The sequence below is a fragment of the Oncorhynchus clarkii genome, chromosome 19 (genome assembly GCF_045791955.1).
Source record: "Oncorhynchus clarkii lewisi isolate Uvic-CL-2024 chromosome 19, UVic_Ocla_1.0, whole genome shotgun sequence".
Taxonomy (NCBI): domain Eukaryota; kingdom Metazoa; phylum Chordata; class Actinopteri; order Salmoniformes; family Salmonidae; genus Oncorhynchus; species Oncorhynchus clarkii.
Genome location: NC_092165.1, coordinates 49,371,217 through 49,393,213, shown reverse-complemented (window position 1 = coordinate 49,393,213; position 21,997 = coordinate 49,371,217). Strand labels below are relative to the sequence as shown.

The window sequence follows — 21,997 nt, the reverse complement described above, 5'->3', positions numbered from 1 at the left end:
TACACAGGTTCTTTCCTGAAACGCATAACACAAACAACTGGATTCATTATCCCTTTCATGCCCTGCCTCCAGTCCACTTACCAATATCTGAACAAGAGAGCCTCATCGAAATTGCAACAAGCGGTTCTGTGAAAATTGAACTTAATCAGAAGCCACTGCCAGATTTCAGAGTTTCTTGCCTTGGAAAATCGCGCTGTTAAGTCACTGATGCCCTTTGCAACCACGTACCCATGTGAGAGTGGATTCTCGGCCCTCACTAGCATGAAAACTAAATACAGGCATAGACTGTGTGTGGAAAATGATTTAAGACTGAGACTCTCCAATACAACCCAACATTACAGAGTTATGTGCATCCTTCAAGCACACCCTTCTCATTAACCTGTGGTGAGTTATTCACCATTTCCAATGAACAAATAAAGTTTTATATGTAAGCTGGCTAAATAAAGAGAAAAATTATTGGTTATTATTATATTATTATTTGTGTCCTGGTCCTATAGCAGCTCTTTGTCACTTCCTAAGAGCCGGGTTGTAACAGAAACTCACACTAATTCTTATGTTTAATAGATGCATTGTATAGTGTGTGTGTGACAGGCTTAAAATGATGGCAAAAAAACAACATTTGATAGTGCACTGACCCTAGTGCTAACGGGGGAACGCAGCTGGAGGTTGAATGTTTGAAGGGTACGGGACTATAAAAAGTATGGGAAACACTGGACTAGAATAATTAACTTTTGCACTTTGCAATAGAGACTGTACTTCAGGTGTGCAATGTTTTTCAAGTAAACATTCATTTGGTCTTGTGAGACCTAACGGATTACTTCCTATTTATTTATGTCATACTGAATCATATGTCGGTTGTCATTCAGTCCAAACATAAGAAGGGAAACGGTGAGTTCTTGTGCTTGTAACCTTTAATTGCATAACTAGGCACCTTTGGCTGAGTAGATACTGAGCCTCTAATGTAAGACAAATTCAAGGTAACATACTGTAGGCTCATCACTGTTTCCTACTAATACTACAAACAAGTACAATTGGAAAGCTCTACTGTGGAAAAAGCATGTACAGTTGAAGTCGGAAGTTTACATACACTTAGATTGGAGTCATCAAAACTTGTTTTTCTTACCTCTGAAAGTGGAACCTATATGCATGTATTTTGGAACTGTAGAGAGATTGCCAGAATCTGGCAATCTATACATACTGCTGCACAGAAAATACTAGATGACCAGTTTGGTATGACCCTGTGTATCTATCTTCTTAATGCCCAGCAGGACTTTGTTCTTGATCCTGACAGAGAAAATTTGCTTATGACTATTACATACTTTGCTAAGAAATGTATTCTTCTATTGTGGGCCTCTAATACCCCTCCTACATTTAAAATGTGTGATTGACCAGATTGTTGACTTTCTCTCTCTTGAAAAGCTCACTTATGACCTCTGCAAGAGACAGCCCAATTTTGATAGACTCTGGTGAATGTGGAATGTGTTTTGTTGGTTGATTGAAAAACAAGAAAACTTAATAAAACTTTAAATTGAAAAAAACTTGTTTTTCAACCACTGTGCAAATTTCTTGTTAAACAAACTATCATTTTGGCAAGTTGGTTAGGACATCTACTTTGTGCATGACACAAGTTATTTTTCCAACAATTGTTTACAGACAGATTATTTCACTTATAATTCACTGTATCATAATTCCAGTGGGTCAGAAGTTTACATACACTAAGTTGACTGTGCCTTTAAACAGCTTAGAAAATTCCCAAAAAGGATGTCATGGCTTTAGAAGCAATTAGAGGTGTACCTGTGAATGTATTTCAAGGCTTACCTTCAAACTCATGTACAAACAATAGTTCACAAGTTTAAACACCATGGGACCACGCAGCCGTCATACCGCTCAGGAAGGAGACGCGTTCTGTCTCCTAGAGATGAACGTACTTTGGTGTGAAAAGTGCAAATCAATCCTTGTGAAGATGCTGGAGGAAACGGGTACAAAAGTATCTATATCCACAGTAAAATAAGTCCTATATCGACATAACCTGAAAGGCCACTCAGCAAGGAAAAAGCCACTGCTCCAAAACCGCCATAAAAAAGTCAGACTACGGTTTGCAACTGCACATGGGGACAAAGATCGTACTTTTTGGAGAAATGTCCTCTGGTCTGATGAAACAAAAATAAAACTGTTTGGCCATAATGACCATCTTTATGTTTGGGGGAAAAAGGGGGATGCTTGCAAGCCAAAAAACAGCATCCACACCGTGAAGCATGGGGGTGGCAGCATCATGTTGTGGGGGTGCTTTGCTGCAGGAGGGACTGGTGCACTTCACAAAATAGATGGCTTCATGAGGAAGGGAAAATGATGTGGATATATTGAAGCAACATCTCTAGAAATCAGTCAGGAAGTTAAAACTTGGTCACAAATGGGTCTTCCAAATGGACAATGACCCCAAGCATACTTCCAAAGTTGTGGCAAAATGTCAACAAAGTCAAGGTAAGGACAACAAAGTCAAGGTATTGGAGTGTCCATCACAAAGCCCTGACCTCAATCCCATAGAACATTTGTGGGCAGATCTGAAAAAGCATGTGCGAGCAATGAGGCCTACAAATCTGACTCAGTTACACCAGCTCTGTCAGGAGGAATGGGACAACATTCACCCAACTTATGTGCAAAGCTTGTGGAAGGCTACTTGAAACGTTTGACCAAAGTTAAACAATTTAAAGGCAATGCTACCAAATACTAGTTGAGTGTATGTAAACTTCTGACCCACTGGGAATGTGATGAAAGAAAAAAGTCTGAAATAAATCATTCTCTCTACTATTATTCGGACATTTCTCATTCTTAAAATAAAGTGGTTATCCTAACTGACCTAAGACAGGGAACTTTTACTAAGATTAAATGTCAGGAATTGTGAAAAACTAAGTTTAAGTGTATTTGGCTAAGGTTTATGTAAACTTCTGACTTCAACTTTAGATTATGTGTAACAGCCAGTATTTTCCAAGTAAAAAAAAGAAAACCTCTGATTTCTGCAATGCAATATTTAATGGAATCTGACCAAAGGTCTTCAAATCAACTTATACTCTATATTTTCCTTTTTTATTTTCATTTTATATTGCTTTAAAGTAACTGTCCAGTGAAAATATCGCATTTAAAAGTTAATATTCTGTTAACTCATACTTAAATAATGTTGTTGACTTGTTTTATACTCGTATTTGGCATACATTTGAGAAAACAACACTGGTTATTTCCACATAGAGAATGATATCATCTTGCCTAATTGGCTGAGCTGACCAATCAGTGGTCTGCTTACATTCATATTTGAATTGACAGTATACTTCCACACCATTCTGTTTCTGGGGTATACCCACACCATTCTGTTTCTGGGGTATACCCACACCATTCTGTTTCTGGGGTATACCCACACCATTCTGTTTCTGGGGTATACCCACACCATTCTGTTTCTGGGGTATACCCACACCATTCTGTTTCTGGGGTATACCCATACAATTCCAACACGGAGAAGCTGCTTGTAAAATGCTTAATTACATTTTTTGGAAGGATTTTTTTTCCCCCTCATATTGTCATTAATTATTGGTCATATTTCATACAAATCTGAAAACATTGGAAGGTTACGATTTCTTAAAGCAAACCGCTACATACAAGCCCTCTGCAAGGCAGTATACAGTATGGTGCAATGACTGCTCGGTAAAAAAATAACAGCTGGCGTTAGGACCACGTTTCTGACTAGGCAGAGGTAGTAACCCAAAGAGAACGAGGGAGAGAGAGAGAGGATGAGAGAGTTTGAGTTCAGACCCAATCGCTGCGGCATCTTCATCAGAATGTATTATTAGACTACTGCAAGCGGGTGAAGAAACTCCACTTGCAAAGAGGCTGCGCGTCCTTGGGACTTGGTGATCTTTAAAACGTGTTTTTAGTTTAGCATTTGTTTACATGAATAAATAAAGTGGCAAAAGTGCAAAATAGAGACAACTCTTTCCAGGATCCTTCCAAAAAGAGCCATGGATTATATAGGAAGACACATTTGTATTAATATTGCGCTCAGTGTTTTGATAGGTAAGTAACCTACTGGCTAGTCATTCATTGATAATCTACTTGGCTATATTTGGGCACTTATATTAAATCAATTTCAGTAATATTTTCTTCATCACTTTAGTTTGGTGTAGTAGGATTACTAAACTGAGTCAACTTTATTCGAAGTTTCAACATCAGTTCCCCTCACGGTCATGAGATTCGTCTACTCCTATGATAGGCAAATACATCAATTCACTTTATTGGGCAATTGTTACACATTCCCGAACGAATTTCATTAAGGTAATCATACCTATAAAGTTATTTAAGGTTCTATCAAATCTGTATCACTGAAGTGTTACAGATTGCGTGCTAGAAATGTAAAGGTAATTTCCGATTGATCTGATTTAAGCAGCGTTTACGGTGAATGCAGCCTCCGCGGGAACATCGCCTTTACATTTAAATGATGCTGTAACGCTGAATTTCCGAGACAGATTGAATTGCTCCCTTAGAGTCATTTTCAACTGAGTTGCTTCTAGAACATTGCTGTTTGACATACACCGTGATTATTGTACGTTTGAAACCCTGCATGTTTGGAACGGTGCTGGATTATATCAGAACACGATATCCAAATGGATAGATGTCCATGTTGTCAATATGTAGCCCACTTAACTGTGCCTCATACTTTTTTCCTACTGTAGGTTATGTCCTTGATTTACTTGTATAACCTTCTAAACTAGAATAAGCCTTTATTGGCCATACATTATACAAATCCTCTCAATCTCCACAATCAGTAATGTCTCAATCAGAGAGTTCCTGGGGGATCCTGCTGGTACATGTCTGTTTTAACTGGAGCCAACATTTCTGCATATAGGGCTTCTTTAGAAGATGGCCACACTGTAAATGTACACACACTACCACACACGTTGTGCCTTATGATTTAGCATGAGCAACAAGTCAGCGTTTTCTCAATTAGTTTTATGTCAGTATGACAAGAAAACACTCATGTAAGATTCATGAAGTTCAACTGTAAGTGTAATCAGAATAATTTAGTAAATGTTGTTTTCATTTGGCAAAAAAAATAAAGTACTTGTATCTCTACTTTTTAAGAAGAAAAATGATAAATTATATAAAAAAAGTGTCCAAATTATAGTATGACGGTTTTGCTCTGTTTTATAGTGGCTTATTTCTTTATAGTTTTATGAAATCGTTATTGCTATATATTGTGGCAGAATTTTCCCTAGATGAGGATCATTGAAGTATTTCACATCAAATCAAAATAAATCACTACCCTCTGTAGTGCCTTGTGGTCGGAGGTCGAACAGTTGCCGTAGCAGGCAGCTGTAGAACCTTTTGAGGATCTCAGGACCCATGCCAAATCTGTTTAGTTTCCTGTGGGTGAATAGGGCTTGTCGTGCCCTCTTCACGACTGCCTTGGTGTGTTTGGACCATTCTAGTTTGTTGGTGATATGGACACCAATGAACTTGAAGCTCTCAATCTGCTCCACTACAGCCCTGTCGATAAGAATGAGGGTGTGCTCGCTCCTCCTTTTCCTGTAGTCCACAATCATCTCCTTTGTCTCAATCACATTGAGGGAGAGGTTGTTGTCCTGGCACCACGTGGCCAGGTCTCTGACCTCCTCCCTATAGGCTGTCTTGTCGTTGTCGGTGATCAGGCCTACCACTGTTGTGTCATCAGCAAACATAATGATGGTGTCATAGTCGTGCCTGGCTGTGCAGTCATGAGTGAACAGGGAGCACAGGATGGGACTGAGCACAACCACCTGAGGGTCCCCTGTGTTGAGGATCAGTGTGGCAGATGTGGTGTTACCTACCCTTACCATCTGGGGGCGGCCCGACAGGAAGTCCAGGATCCAGTTGCAGAGGGAGGTGTTTAGTCCCAGGGTCCTTAGATCTATGGCTCTGTTGGAATGGGTCTAGGGTTTCTGGGGTAATGGTGTTGATGTGAGCCATGACCAGCCTTTCAAAGCACTTCATAGCTATAGACGTGAGTGCTATGGGTCGGTAGTCTTTTAGGTAGGTTTCTTTTGTGTTCTTGGGCACAGGGGCTATGGTGGTCTGCTTGAAACATTCTGGTATTGCAGACTCAGTCAGGGACTGGTTGAAAATGTCAGTGAAGACGCTTGCCAGTTGGTTAGCGCATGCGCTGAGTACACGCCCTGGTATTCCGTCTGGCCCTGTATACCACCCCAAGGTAGAGCTGGTTTAAAGAAGATAGTTCTATTTGGTAAAAGACCAAGTCCATATTATGGCAAGAGCCGCTCAAATGTTCAAAGAGAAACTACAGTCTATCATTACTTTAAGACATGAAGGTCAGTCAATTCTGAACATTTTAAGAACTTTGGCCAGTCGCAAAAACCATCAAGCGCTATGATGAAACTGGCTCTCATGAGGACAACCACAGGAAAGGAAGACCCAGATTTACCTCTGCTGCAGATGATATATTCATTAGAGTTATGAGCCTCAGATTGCAGCCCAAATAAATGTTTCACAGAGTTCAAGTAACAGACAGATCTCAACATCAACTGTTAAGAGGAGACTGCATGAATAAAGCCTTCATGGTCGATTAACTGCAAAGAAACCACTACTAAAGGACACCAATTGTAACGATTGTCGTCGGGAGAAGGAGAAGAGGACCAAAGTGCAGGGTGGTACGTATTCATAATACTTTTAATGAAGATGAATACCAGAACAAACACAACAATCTAACAGTTATGTAAGGTGCAACAAAAACACTAAACATAAAATAACTACCCACAACCCATAGTGGGAAAACAGGCTGCCTAAGTATGGTTCTCAATCAGAGACAACGATTGCCAGCTGCCTCTGATTGGGAACCATACCAGGCCAAACACATAGAAATAGAAAATATAGAACACAAAACATAGAATGCCCACCCCAACTCACACCCTGACCAAACTAAAACAGAGACATAAAAAAGGAACTAAGGTCAGGACGTGACACCAATAAGAAGAGAGACTTGCTTGGGTCAAGCAAAACAAGCAATGGAAATTAGACTGGTGGAAATCTGTCCTTTGGTCTGATGAGTCCAAATTTGAGGTTTTTGGTTCCGACCGCTGTGTCTTTGTGAGACACAGAGTATGTAGGTGTAGCATTAGAAATGTCTTTCAAAAGGAGACAACTCACAAATGCAGAAATTCTGGAGATTTTAAAAATGTTGACAATGAGTCTGAGTATGAAAGTCAGGAATCAGATTCTGACAGTGAGGAGCTGCCCCCCAACCCTGTAATCATTGAGAACCCTGAATCTGAGGACTGCTGTTTGCTTTGATGAGTCCCAGTCTGGAGTGCGACGCTCCTTGCCATTTCCATCTGAGGCAGAGTGCTTCAAGTTGTTTCTGACAGGTGGAGCTGGTGGGAGACATAGTAGACGAGACCAATTGCTATGCCTTAGAGCTACAGGAGAAGAGTGAGCCAGGAGTGAGGGGGAAACTCTCTAACCGGGTGACAACCACAATTAGTGAAATGTATCCCTTCCTGGTGACAGTCCTTCTCATGGGAATAGTAAAGAAGAACTCCCTAAGAGAATACTGGAGCACAGATCCTATGTTTTCAACTCCCTTCTTTGCCACCCTCTTTTCCCAAGATCGCTTCCTAGTTCTGCTGCGATGCCTACATTTCGTCAACAATGCTACTGCCATCCTAAATGACCCGTTATACAAAGTAAGAAATCTTCCAGCATCTGCTCTCCAAAAGCACAGGGGCATGTGGCACAGTCAGTTCGAACAGGAAGGGGATGCCGGCATTCGGATGCAGGAAGATGCAGAGAGGGGAGGTGGAGTTCAAGGAGAATGGTCAACAGCTGGCAGTAAGGTGGCATGACAAACGAGACGTCCATGTCCTCTCCACTGCCCAGACAGCAACCATGTCGGCCACAGGGAAGGTGGACCACCTGACGGGAGAGAGATAAATCAGACCAGACTGTGTGCTTGACTATAACCTCAAAATGGGGGCACTGGATAAGGCGGCCATGATAAACAGCTTTGTGGAATGCACTCAGAAAATGACCAAGTATAAGAATATATTTTTCCATCTGATCGACACTGCTGCCCTCAATGGCAACATAGTTCCCCGCCAACTAACAGGTGAGATGATTACTGAACAAGGTATTTTTTTGTAATTGGACATACAGTTCACATACAGAAACTATTATACCATAGTAAGGCACTTACTTTGATAGAACCGCAGACTGGATTCAAACCAGGGTGTCTGTAATGACACCTTTAACCCTGAGATGCTGTGTATTAGACTACTGCGCCACTTGGGAGTCATAAGGCTAGGGTAGCTTCAAAATACAACACAAGCTAATACTTCTCTGATGCATTTAGCATTGTTTTACAGCGCTAATAGAAGAATGTAGCTAGCTACATAAACACGATTGAATATAACACCATAAAGGTTATGAAATTAATAACGTTACCTCGCGTGTCTGCGGTTATAAGGAATATACACAAATATATTATGCTCCATAAATACAGTGAGATACAGTAGAAATGACATACAGAAACTATTATAAGTCACTTACTTTGATAGAAACGCACACATTTCCAAAGTTATTATCGGTAATGAAAACAAAAATGACTGCAATGCAGGCAAGAGACGGAAAATGTGAACACTTGTGTGCAGATCCTGTTCTGACGGGAGATGCTCAAATGTCTGCAGCCTTGAACTGCACAAACAATTGGGAAGTGCTTGGGGAATTTTGTCTGGGTCAGAAATGCCCCAAAAATTTATTTTGTCCTCAAAAGTAAAAATAACTACTTTATGTGAATGAATGAGGAGGCGGAACACACCCCAATTCAAACGGTTCTTAGAAAATAATTTGAAATTGACAAATTGAAAACAGCCTATAAATATAAACAGGCTGCGTGCCTTGGTTTGAGGGCAGCGTGGATTAAATGTACTGTTGCGTAACAATCACATTCTGGAATGGAGAGAACATTCTAACATCACGTGCATCAAAAAACTCACGCTGGGGTGACCGTTAGAGATATTTGGAACTCATGTATGAAAAGGTTAAAGGTCCTAAATAATTTCACAATTTCCCTTGATTCTACTGTAAAGTGGCGCCGAAAGAAATGGCAGCAGTTTTACAGGCGCCCAAGCAATTGTGCTATTATGTGTTTTTTTTTTCAAGTTATTTGTAACTTATTTTGTACATAATGTTTCTGCAACCGTATCTTATGGCAAAAAAAAGAGCTTCTGGATATCAGGACAGCGATCACTCAACTCGGATTAGACAAAGATTTTTTCTGCAACAACCAAGACGCACAGGACATTCTCCAAACACCCGACATGGCCAACATCCCTGTTATTTACAAGAGGAAGCTACACAGGTACAGAGGACAAAGAGCCGGATGACTGGTCAGGACCCGGAAAAGGCGAGTGGGAAAGCTGCCGTTACCACCAATACTACTCGCCAATACTACTTACAAGAAATCCTGCTATGCCCTCAGACAAACCATCAAACAGGCAAAGCGTCAATACAGGGCTAAGATTGAATCATACCACACCGGCTCCAACGCTTGTCTTATGTGGCAGGGCTTGCAAACAATTATAGACTACAAAGGGAAGCACACCCGCGAGCTGCCCAGTGACATGAGCCTACCAGACGAGCTAAATCACTTCTATGCTCGCTTCAAAGCAAGCAAAACTGAGGCATGCATGAGAGCATCAGCTGTTCCGGATGACTGTGTGATTACTCTCTCTGTAGCCAACGTGAATAAGATCTTTAAACAGGTCAACATACACAAGGCTGCTGGGCCAGACGCATTACCAGGACATGTGCTCCGGGCATGTGCTGACCAACTGGCAGGTGTCTTCACTGACATTTTCAACATGTCCCTGATTGAGTCTGTAATATCAACATGTTTCAAGCAGACCACCATAGTCCCTGTGCCCAAGAACACAAAGGCAACCTGCCTAAATGACTACAGACCTGTAGCTCTCATGTCCGTAGCCATGAAGTGCTTTGAACGGTTGGTACTGGCTCGCATCAACACCATTATCCCAGAAACCCTAGACCCAATCCAATTTGCATACCACCCAAACAGATCCACAGATGATGCAATCTCAATTGCACTCCACACTGCCCTTTCCCAGCTGGACAAAAGGAACACTTATGTGAGAATGCTATTCATTGACTACAGCTCAGCGTTCAACACCATAGTACCCTCAAAGCTCATCACTAAGCTAAGGATCCTGGGACTAAACACCTCCTTCTGCAACTGGATCCTGGACTTCCTGACGGGCCTCCCCCAGGTGGTGAGGGTAGGCAGCAACACATCTGCCACGCTGATCCTCAACACTGGAGCTCCCCAGGGGTGCGTGCTCAGTCCCCTCCTGTACTCTCTGTTCAACCACAACTGCATGGCCAGGCACAACTCCAACACCATCATTAAGTTTGCAGACGACACAACAGTGGTAGGCCTGATCACCGACAACGACGAGACAGCCTATAGGGAGGAGGTCAGAGACCTGGCCGCATGGTGCCAGAAAAACAAACTATCCCTCAATGTAACCAAGACTAAGGAGATGATTGTGGACTACGGGAAAAGGAGAACCGAGCACGCCCCCATTCTCATCGACGGGGCTGTAGTGGAGCAGATTGAGAGCTTCAAGTTCCTTGGTGTCCACATCACCAACAAACTAGAATGGTCCAAACACACCAAGACAGTCGTGAAGAGGGCACGACAAAGCCTATTCCCCCTCAGGAAACTAAAAAGATTTGGCATGGATCCTGAGATCCTCAAAAGGTTCTACAGCTGCAACATCGAGAGCATCCTGACCGGTTGCATCACTGCCTGGTACGACAATTGCTCGGCCTCTGACCGCAAGACACTACAGAGGGTAGTGCGTACAGCCCAGTACATCACTGGGGCAAAGCTGCCTGCCATCCAGGACCTCTACACCAGGCGGTGTCAGAGGAAGGCCCGAGAAATTGTCAAAGACCCCAGCCACCCCAGTCATAGACTGTTCTCTCTACTACCGCATGGCCAAGCGATACCGGAGTGCCAAGTCTAGGACAAAAGGCTTCTCAACATTTTTTACCCCCAAGCCATAAGACTCCTGAACAGATAAACAAATGGCCACCCGGACTGTTTGCATTGTGTGCCCCCCAACCCCTCTTTTTACTCTGCTGCTCCTCTCTGTTTATCATATATGCATAGTCACTTTAACTATACATTCATGTACATACTACCTCAATTGGGCTGACCAACCAGTGCTCCCGCACATTGGCTAACCGGGCTATCTGCATTGTGTCCCGCCACCCACCACCTGCCAACCCCTCTTTTACGCTACTGCTACTCTCTATTTATCATATATGCATAGTCACTTTAACCATATCTACATGTACATACTACCTCAATCAGCTTGACTAACCGGTGTCTGTATGTAGCCTTGCTTCTTTTATAGCCTCGCTACTGTATATAGCCTGTCGTTTTACTATTGTTTTATTTCTTTACCTACCTATTGTTCACCTAATACCTTTTTTGCACTATTGGTTAGAGCCTGCAAGTAAGCATTTCACTGTTGTATTCGGCTCATGTGACAAATAAACTTTGATTTGATTTGTTTAAGCAATGTTGTGCTGCTATTTTTATTGACTTGGCGAAAGCTTTTGATACGGTAGACCATTCCATTCATGAAGGCTGGCTAATGAGTATTGGTGTCTCTGAGGGGTCTTTGGCACCTCCAAAACAAAGATCATGTTGTTTGGTAAGAAGAATGCCCCTCTCCACACCGGTGTGATTACTACCTCTGAGGCTTTAGAGCTTGAGGTAGTCAACTCATACAAGTACTTGGGAGTATGGCTAGACGGTACACTGTCCTTCTCTCAGCACATATCAAAGCTGCAGGCTAAGGTTAAATCTAGACTTGGTTTCCTCTATCGTAATCGTGCCTCTTTCACCCCAGCCGCCAAACTAACCCTGATTCAGATGACCATCCTACCCATGCTAGATTAGGTAGATGTAATTTATAGATCGGCAGGTAAGGGTGCTCTCGAGCAGCTAGAGGTTCTTTACCATTCGGCCATCAGATTTGCCTCCAATGCTCTTTATAGGACACATCAATGCACTCTATACTCCTCTGTAAACTGGTAATCTCTGTATACACTTCGCAAGACCAACTGGTTTATGCTTATTTATAAAACTCTCTTTGGCCTCACTCCCCTCTACCTGAGATATCTACTGCAGCCCCCACCCTCCACATACAACACCCATTCTGTCAGTCACATTCTGTTAAAGGTCCCGAAAGCCACACATCCCTGGGTCGCTCCTCTTTTTAGTTCGCTGCAGCTAGCGACTGGAACGAGCTGCAAAAAACACTCAAACTCAATCATGAACACTAGCGTGATGCATTGTTGTCTCTACCTTCTTGCCCTTTGTGCTGTTGTCTGTGCCCAATAATGTTTGTACCATGTTTTGTGCTGCTACCATGTTGTGTTGCTGCCATGTTGTTGTCATGTTGTGTTGCCACCATGCTGTGTTGTCATGTGTTGCTGCCATGCTATGTTGTTGTGTTAAGTCTCTCTTTTTGTAGTGTTGTGTTGTCTCTCTTGTCGTGATGTGTGTTTTGTCCTATATTAATATTATTATTTATGTTTAATCCCAGGCCCCCGTAGCCGCAGGAGGCCTTTTGCCCTTTGGTAGGCCGTCATTGTAAATAAGAATTTGTTCTAAACCGACATGCTTAGTTAAATAAAGGTAAAATAATAATAATAATAAACATGGGGAGAGGCAAAGAACTCACAAATGAAAAGAGATAAATGATTGTTGACTTTCATTAATCAGCCAATGAGACAATGAAAAAACAATGAAAAAACAAATATGCCACATCAATATTAGGGCAACAAATAAGAAGTTTAAAACCACTGCAACAGTGGTAAACTCGCCTGGTAGAGGACAGGTGTATTTTGTCCCCACGCACAGCAAGGAAGATCGTTCGAGAGGCAAAGAGTGCAAGGGCCACAGTTGAAGAAATTACAGAACTTGGTCACATCTTGGGGTCACTAAGTCTCCAAATCTACAGTTAGATGCCACCTCCATGCCAATAGACTATTTGGAAGGGTTGCCATAAAAAAAGTGTTTATTGAGGTCAACCAACAAATGTAAATGACTGGAGTTTGTTAAATGCATTGGCACTTGGATGGGAACCGGGTGCTATGGTCAGATAAGAAGAAAATAGAGGTCTTTGGCCACACACAGCAGTGGTGGGTTTGGCCTTGTAAGAAGGATGCATATGCAGAAAATAACCTCATACCTACTGTAAAATATTGTGGTAGATCTTTAGTGTTCTGGGGCTGTTTTGCTTCCACTAGTCCTGCGGCCCTTGTTAAAGTCAACGGCATCATGAACTACCAAGTACCAGGACATTTTAACAAAAAATCTGGTTGCCTCTAGCCAGGTGGATGAAACTTGGCCGCAAGTTGATCTTCCAAGACAATGACCACAAGCACAAATCAAAATCTACAAAGAAATGGTTAATTGACCAAAAATCAACATTTTGCGATGGTCATCTCAGTCTCCGGACATGAACCCCATTGAAAACCTGTGGTTTGAATTGAAGAGGGCAGGATCTCAAGGACCGGGAAAGATTCTGTATGGAGTAATGGTCTAAGACCCCTACCAATGTGTTCTCCAATATCATAAAACATTAAAAAGGCTGTGTTGTTATCCTCGCAAGGGGAGGGTGCAGAAAGTATTACATTATAGCTCAGTATTTGTATTATTTATTTTATACATCATTTTTTGCTCATGTTCATCAAGGTTGCCAATAATTTTGGATGTGGCTGTACTTTACTCCTTAGCCTCAGAGAGCAGAGATCTGGTTTCTATTCAAGGTCAAACACAACTGCTTTACTCACTAATGTCTCAGGGTCAGATAATATTGTCAAGGTGTTATACGGATGTTGAAGCTGTATTTTACAGTCACTATGGACGGACGCACAAACTATGAGAAAATTCACTTTTTTTAAATAATAAATAAAAAAGAGGCACTTATTCTAAAATCCTGATCTCCTTTGACAAGGGAAGTTAATATAAGTTACTTCTATTTTAAGCTCATGGGAGTGTTATTCTCCCATGTTTTCTTCAAATGGTGATAAAGTATACCCCTGTGGTTAAATGTGTTTGAAGGTAGTGGGTTTGATCAGCACCAAGCTCATTTGTCAGGATAAATTGTCCAGGTCATATCACCACAAAAAAATCCTTTGTGAATAAAGAATAATGATGATTCCTTTTGGCAGGTCTTGTTACATTCATCAAAGCATGTGTTGTTGACAGTAGTCATTGGTTAAATTGATTATACTACTTGGACCTTCAGCTAATAGGAAAAGGCTATAAAAGGTAATAACACTGATGCTCAGAACATTTTGATATGATTCTGGGATCTTTCTGTAACTGTCTTGAGAGTAAATTGACTGTCTTGAGAGTTTTTTGTTGTGCTGCTTTCAGTTTCCAGTCTTATTCAGATCCGGTTGTTTATAGTCAGTAAAGAACTTTAAAGCTTTGTTCATTTTCTAATGACCTATGAAAGATGGAAAGGAGTGAGTTGTACAGGCATTTAATGGTACATTGGAAGAACAGCACCATGGTCTAGGCCTTTTAGCTCCAGTAAATTGCCCATGCACTGTCAAAGCTCCATTATTAGTGTATCCCTCTGGACATCCCCTCTCAGTGGGCACAGCACCATTCTTTCTTGACATCCTGCAGAGCTTCTAACACCAACATGTGTGATATGTGTAGCCTTTTCTGAATGAATAGACAGTGGATGACTCAAACAGTATAAACCCAGCAAACAGAGGCTGTCCTGATGACGTTAGTCAACCATTCTGCCATGTCCCGGGGTGGTCTTACCGACTCATTATTGTTTGCAGTGTAAACTAGTGTCAGCTGGGAATTATGCAGACCACTGATTGTTGTTGATGTGTCTCTATAACGAATCATGCCTCAGGATTTGGATATGGTTTTCATTAAAACAAGATTGGAAATAAATGGCTCCCTTCCAAAGATCTTTTCTGTGAATGACTTAATTTTCTTGCAGATGAGATAAAGTATTATACATTTTGGGCACTCTTTTGGTCAGAATACAGTCTGAAATAGCTCAGTATAGCTTTAATACCAAGCGTGTCGAGAGCATCAAGTTCCTTGGTCTTCAAATCTCTAAAATGGTCCACACAGGCGCACAGTCATGAAGAACACACTACAACGCCTCTTTCCCCTCAGGAGGTTGAAAAGGTTTGGCATGGGCCCTCAAATCCTCAAAAAGTTATACAGTTGTACCATTGAGAGGAAATAGCACTGCCCTCGATCGCATGGCGCTACAGATGGTGGTGTGGACAGCCAATGCATCACTGTGGCCGAGCTCAAAATGGCTACACAGACTATCTGAGTTGACCATTGTATTAATAAAACATTTTTTACAAGTCTCTACACACACTCACAGTGCTGTACACACTCATGCACACTGACACTCCAACACACACAAACGCTCACTTAATTTGGTCAAACACATAATATGAAGATATATTTATACTGACTCTATACACACTCACACCCACTCACATACAATCATCATATATGCTGCTGCTATTCTGTTTATCATATATCCTGATGCCTAGTCACCTTACCCCTCTACATATCTACAGTGCTGTCAGAAAGTATTCACACCCCTTGACTTATTCCACATTTTGTTGTGTTACAGCCGGAATTCAAAATGGATTCATATATTTTTTACACACCCATTTACACACAACATCCCATAATCACAAAGTGAAGACATGTTTTGGAAATGTTTGCAAACTTATAAAAATTCAATACAGAAATATTTGAATTAGGTAAGTGATTACAGCCCTGAGTCAATGCTTTGTATAAAAGCACCTTTTGCGGCGTGCGTCTTTCCAGGTAAGTCTCTAAGAGTTTTCCACACCAGATTGTGCAACAATAGTCTGTTATTCTTTTCACAATTCTTCAAGCTCTGTCAAATTGTTTGTTGATCATTGCTAGACAACAATTTTCAGGTCTTGCCATAAATGTTCAAGTACATTTAAGCCAAAACCTCCCTGGTCTTTGTAGTTGAGTCTGTGTTTGAAATTCACTGCTTGACTGAGGGACCTCACAGATGTATGTGTGGGGTACAGACATTAGGTAGTCAGTAAACACTATTATTGCACACAGATTGAGTCCATGGAACTTATTATGTGACTTGTAAAGCATATCTTTATTCCTGAACTCATTTAGGCTTGCCATCAGAATGGGGTTGAATACTGATAGACTCAAAACATTTCAGCTTTTCATTTTTAATTAATGAGTAAACATTTTGAAAAACGTAATTCCACTTAGACATTATGGGGTATTATGTGTAGGCGTAGTGACAAAAAAAATCGGATACATTTTAAATTCAGACTGTAACACAACAAAATGTGGAAAAGGTCAAGTGGTGTGAATACTTCCTGAAGGCCCTGTACCTCTATCACTCCAGTATCCCTTCACATTGTAAATATGGTACTGGAACTGACTGAGCCTGTATATAGAATACTTACTTACATTCTCGTGCTCTTCTTATTTCTATTTCACGCTTGTTTTTGTTCTACCTTGTGTTATTTTTAGTACTACATTGATATTGATTACGGCATTGTTGGGTTTGGAGCTTGCAAGAAAGGCATTTCACTGTACTTCTGCACGTGACATTACAACTTGAAACTTGAAACTAACCCAGTATGTACTGTTACCCTTGGAAGAAAAATGGACTTTGAAAATATAATGAGGAAAACACTCCAGTGTGAGAACTGTGGGCTACAGTTTTCCCTGAAAATCTTTCAAGTCCATTTTGTGTGGCAATTTAAATGTTTTTCTGTAGGTGTTACTTCTGTTTATCAGACTTCGTCAGAGCATGGAAGGTGTGAGGTGAAATTTAAGTCATGCAAACAATTAAAACCACTCAATCGTACCCAAAAGGCTCTTATCAAGAGTAGACATTCCACATTGTTACCAAGTGTGGGGTTTTTGTAGTGTGTGCCTGGTACACCAGGAATAACCTTTGAAGTTTGACTAGATGTGCAGCACGGCAGGGGGTTATGAACCCAGGCTTATGTGATGGAGCTGAAATACAGTCAAAATCAAATCAAATTTTGTCCGTAAACACACCAGCCAGCTGGTCTACGCATGCTCTGCGGACACAGCTAGGGATGCCGTCTGGGCCAGCAGCCTTGCGAGGGTTAACACGTTTAAATGTTTTACACACGTCGGCCACGGAGAAGGAGAGCCCACAGTCTTTGGTAGCGGGCCGTGTCGGTGGCACTGTATTGTCCTCAAAGCGCGCAAAGAAGTTGTTTAATTTGTTTGGGAGCAAGACGTCGATGTCCGCGACGGGGCTGGTTTTCTTTTTGTAATCCGTGATTGTAGACCCTGCCACATACATCTCGTGTTTGAGCCGTTGAATTGGGACTCCTCTTTGTCTCTATACTGACACTTTGCTTGTTTGATTGCCTTATGGAGAGAATAACTACACTGTTTGCATTCGGTCATGTTTCCAGTCGCCTTGCCATGATTAAATGTGGTGGTACGTGCTTTCAATTTTGTGCAAAAGCTGCCATCAATCCACGGTTTCTGGTTAGGGAAGGTTTTAATTGTCACAGTGGGTACAACATCTCCTATACACTTCCTTATAAACTCACTCACCAAGTAAGCGTATACGTCATATCCCAGTCTATTTGATCGAAGCAATCTTGAAGCGTGGAATCCCATTGGTCAGACCAGCATTGGATAGACCTAAGCACAGGCGTTTCCTGTTTTAGTTTCTGCCTATAGAAGGGGACCAACAAGATGGAGTCATGGTCAGATTGGCCAAAAGGAAGGCGGGGGAGGGCCTTGTATGCATCGCAGAAATTAGAGTAGCAGTGGTTGAGTGTGTTACTCGCTCGTGTACTGCAATAGATATGCTGATAGAATTTAGGTAGCCTTGTTCTCAGATTAGCTTTGTTAAAATCCCCAGCTACAATAAATGCAGCCTTAGGATATATGGTTTCCAATTTGCATCAAGTCCAGTGAAGTTCCGTGATGGACTTGAGTTCTCGTATGTTGTTATAATCATGAAACATACACCCCGCCCTTCTTCTTACCAGAGAGATGTTTGCTCTTGTCGGCGCGATGCACTGAAAATCCTGTTGGCTGTACGGACTCCGACAGCATGTCCCCAGCTAGCCATGCCTCCGTGAAACAGAGTATGTTACAATCCCGGATATCTCTTTGGAAAGGAACTCTTGCCTTAATTTCGTCAACTTTGTTAACTAGGGACTGGACATTTAATGAGTAATATACACGAAAGCGGTGGGTGGTGTGCGCACATCTGAAGCCTCACTAGAAGACCGCTTCAGCACCCTCTCCTCCGACGGCTTTGTTTTGGGTCGGCCTCTGGAATCAGTTCAAATGCCCTGGGCGGTGCAGACAAAGGATCCGCGTTGGGAAAGTCGTATTCCAGGTACCATCTTTGGTTACGGGATTAAAAAAAGAACACACCTGTACCATAGAGTTGAAATGTATTCAATCTTAAGTTTGCATCCCAATATTACACTTTATATACATTACAGAAGACTGAAATATAACAAAACCATTTGACATAGAAACATCTGATTTTCGTCTGTTTTTGTTTTGTTTTGAAAAATATTAATACAATTCCACACGAGGCCACTAGCTCAATTTACTGCAGGAAAGGGCTACACAGTCAAACAATTCCTTATGCTTTGCCATATTTGGTAGCCAGTAGCTAGCCAACAAGCCAACACACCCAAAGTAAACATACATTTATGAGTTTTAGTGTTTTCTTCAGCATGTTTTTGAACCCACAATTGCTTTATTCTGAAGCCAAGGGCCTTTTTATAGCTTTTGAATCCCAAGCGGTCTCTGTGAAATGGGCATATAAACTGAGAAAATATATTGGTGTTTGCAGTGAAGCTGTGGCATCTTACTCTAAATACTGTATTTACAGTCTGACCTCATTTAGCGAACTGTTTTTAATAACACCATTTCTCAAGCATGGCCAATGTGACCTTGTCTCTTATGTTTTTATTGGGCATCTGGCAACATACAGACTGTCCATTGTCATGTGAGCTTTTCATACAATACTAGTATAGTCTTATCTTAATTGTCTCTTTTGTCCAGTGCTGTTGAGTTATGCCGACCCACTGTGAAACCCCCTGTCCCTGTTAGTGTGTATTGATCCAAACTGGACCGTGGGGGTGTGTCACATGATTGTTCCATTAACCCCCAGGGCTCTGATTGTTGGCCTTGTGTCCTGTTTCCGGCCCTCCACTCCATAGAGCTAAAACTGTCATGTACAGTTTATTTTTGAGTGACTGTGTTGTAGTCACAATTTGGTGATGGTTGTTTCTAATTCGGCTTGCTTTCTATAATTAATCTGTTTATTCACATTTGATCTATTTCAGTCCTTTCTGCTGAGTTCTTGTTTGGGGAGTCAGATATGTAAAGCGTGTCGGTAGCCTGGAGCCTTCCCCCACAGAACAACCACATAATTGCACGTGGAAAATCACGTGATTTCACATGAAATTTCATGTGATCACATTTTCACATGTGTAATTTCATGTTATCACGTTAATTTCACATAAGATCACGTGATCACGTGAAATCCATGTGTTTTCTCCGTAATGGTTGAGTCAGAGAGATCAGGAAACATGAGTAGTGTTTTATAGAGGTCTTTGTGTTAAAACGAAGACCTTGGAAGTCGTCAGCCACTTAGCCTTGTTAAAATACTCCAAGCCAGAAGGTGGCAGTAGCTAGCTGTAATAATGTTGCTATTTTATAGAAATCTCTTGTTAATACTAGCCATATGGCCACAACTAGATAACTACCTATCAAGATGATGAAGAAACAGTTTAATTCACTCTCCATAATCCCATATTAACAGTGCCAGCCCATAGCCAAATGTTTAGCTAGCTAGTTAACTTTAGCATATTCGCTAGCTAGCACAATATAGCTAATAAGCTAGTTAAGGACACTGAACTAACTCGGCAGCTAACACAGGCAGCTGTTTCATGGAAACTAGCTAAACCATTGTGATTGAATTATAATGTCAATACGAGCTACAGTGGTTAGCAAGCTTAGAGGAAGTATTTAGTGTTGTGTGAATTGCGTCTGTGCACTTGGCTAGCTACCATCCCATAGCTTACATTAGATATGACGTGTGACTGGCTCATCCGTGGATGTATGGAGAAAATGCCTTATTTTTTTCATTTTTTTGTTGGCTCCCCCATGTGGACGTTCGTGCTCTCTGATTGGCTAAAAGTCAAGTTGTAGTATGATATGTTACGTTTGGTATGGTTACATAAGACAGAAGGTTCCTTCCCTTTCCTGCAGTCAATGACCAAAAGCGCCCCCTTTGTTATTCATATTTTTCATAATTTCATCATTACTAAAGATTGTTAAAAAAAGATAGCCCTATTTGGTTATAGCCCTAAGTGTTTCACACTTTTTTTGGTTACTACGTGATTCCATATGTGTTATTTCATAGTTTTGATGTCTTCACTATTATTCTACAATGTAGAAATTAGTAAATATAAAGAAAAACCCTTGAATGAGTAGGTGTGTCCAAACTTTTGGATGGAAAGTGAAAGGGGAATACCTAGTCAGTTACCTAGTCAACTGAATGCATTCAACTGAAATGTATCTTACACACTTAACCCAACCCCTCTGGCACTGTATATAAAGTGTAATATTGGGATGCAAACTCAAAATTTAATACATTTCAAATATACTGTATATCTGACATGGTGCAGGTGTCTTCATTTTTTAAAATTATTTTGTTTCCAAGTATATTTGTTTAAGACTACTAAGAAGCAGCCTGTGTGACCCTGATTTAGCATACTGTAGTAAAAGGTTAAGTCAAAACGTAAGGAGGGTGGTCGGTCACGCGTATAAAGCGAAGGTATAACAATGCAAAGGTTGCATGTTCGAATCTCTTCACGGACAACTTTAGCATTTGAACTAATTAGCAGCTTTTTTACTACTTTGCATTTTAGATCACCCTTCCCCTAACCATATCCATAACCCTTTTAGCTAACTCTTCCACTAACCTTAACCATTTAACCTAACTCCTAACCTTAACCTCAAACCCTAACCCCTAGCCTAGTTAACCTTAGCCACAGCAAATTTGAATTGTTAACACATCATTTGTTTTGCAAATTCACAACATATCGTACGTTTTGCAAATTCGTAACCTATCATACGAATTTTAATTCGGAACATACCATACAAAATGGATGATGGACATCCACAAACTAATACATACCATACAAAATGTAAAATACATTGCCTTCAGAAAGTATTTTCCACATTTTGTTGTGTTATAGCCTGAATTTAAACTGGATTAAATGTAGATTTTTTTTATCACTACACCTACACACTATACCCCATAATGTCAAAGTGGAATTATGTTTTTTTTAAACATATATATAACAAATAAATTAAAAAAGAAAAGCTGAAATGTCTTGAGTCCGTAAGTATTCAAACTCTAGGTTATGGCAAGCCTAAATACGTTCAGGAGTAAAAAGTTGCTTAACAAGTCACTTAATAAGTTGCATGGACTCACTCTGTGTGTAAGGTCCGTCAGTCGAGTAGTGAATTTCAATCACAGATTCAACCACAAAGACCAGGGAGGTTTTCCAATGCCTCGCAAAGAAGGGCACCTATTGGTATCACACATTTTTAAAAAGCGTACATTGAATATCCCTTTGAGCTTGGTGAAGTTATTAATTACACTTTGGATGGTGTATCAATACACTTAGTCACGACACAGATACAGGCATCCTTCCTAACTTAGTAGCTGGAGAGGAATGAAACTGCTCAGGGATTTCACTATGAGGCCAATGGTGACTTTAAAACAGTTACAGAGTGTAATGGCTGTGATGGGATAGAACTGATGAT

General features: G+C 41.0%; 1 protein-coding gene across 1 annotated transcript in view; it reads left to right on the top strand.

Annotated features, from left to right (window-relative positions):
• The first annotated feature begins 3,900 nt into the window (after nucleotides 1–3,900).
• The window catches only part of LOC139375341 (tyrosine-protein kinase receptor-like), an 83,469-nt gene continuing 65,372 nt past the window's right edge, over nucleotides 3,901–21,997 (top strand). Inside the window, exon 1 of the mRNA XM_071117036.1 lies at nucleotides 3,901–4,062. Within this exon, the coding sequence (XP_070973137.1) occupies nucleotides 4,008–4,062 (55 nt within the window). The 5' untranslated portion in view covers nucleotides 3,901–4,007. The remainder of the gene's footprint in view (nucleotides 4,063–21,997) is intronic.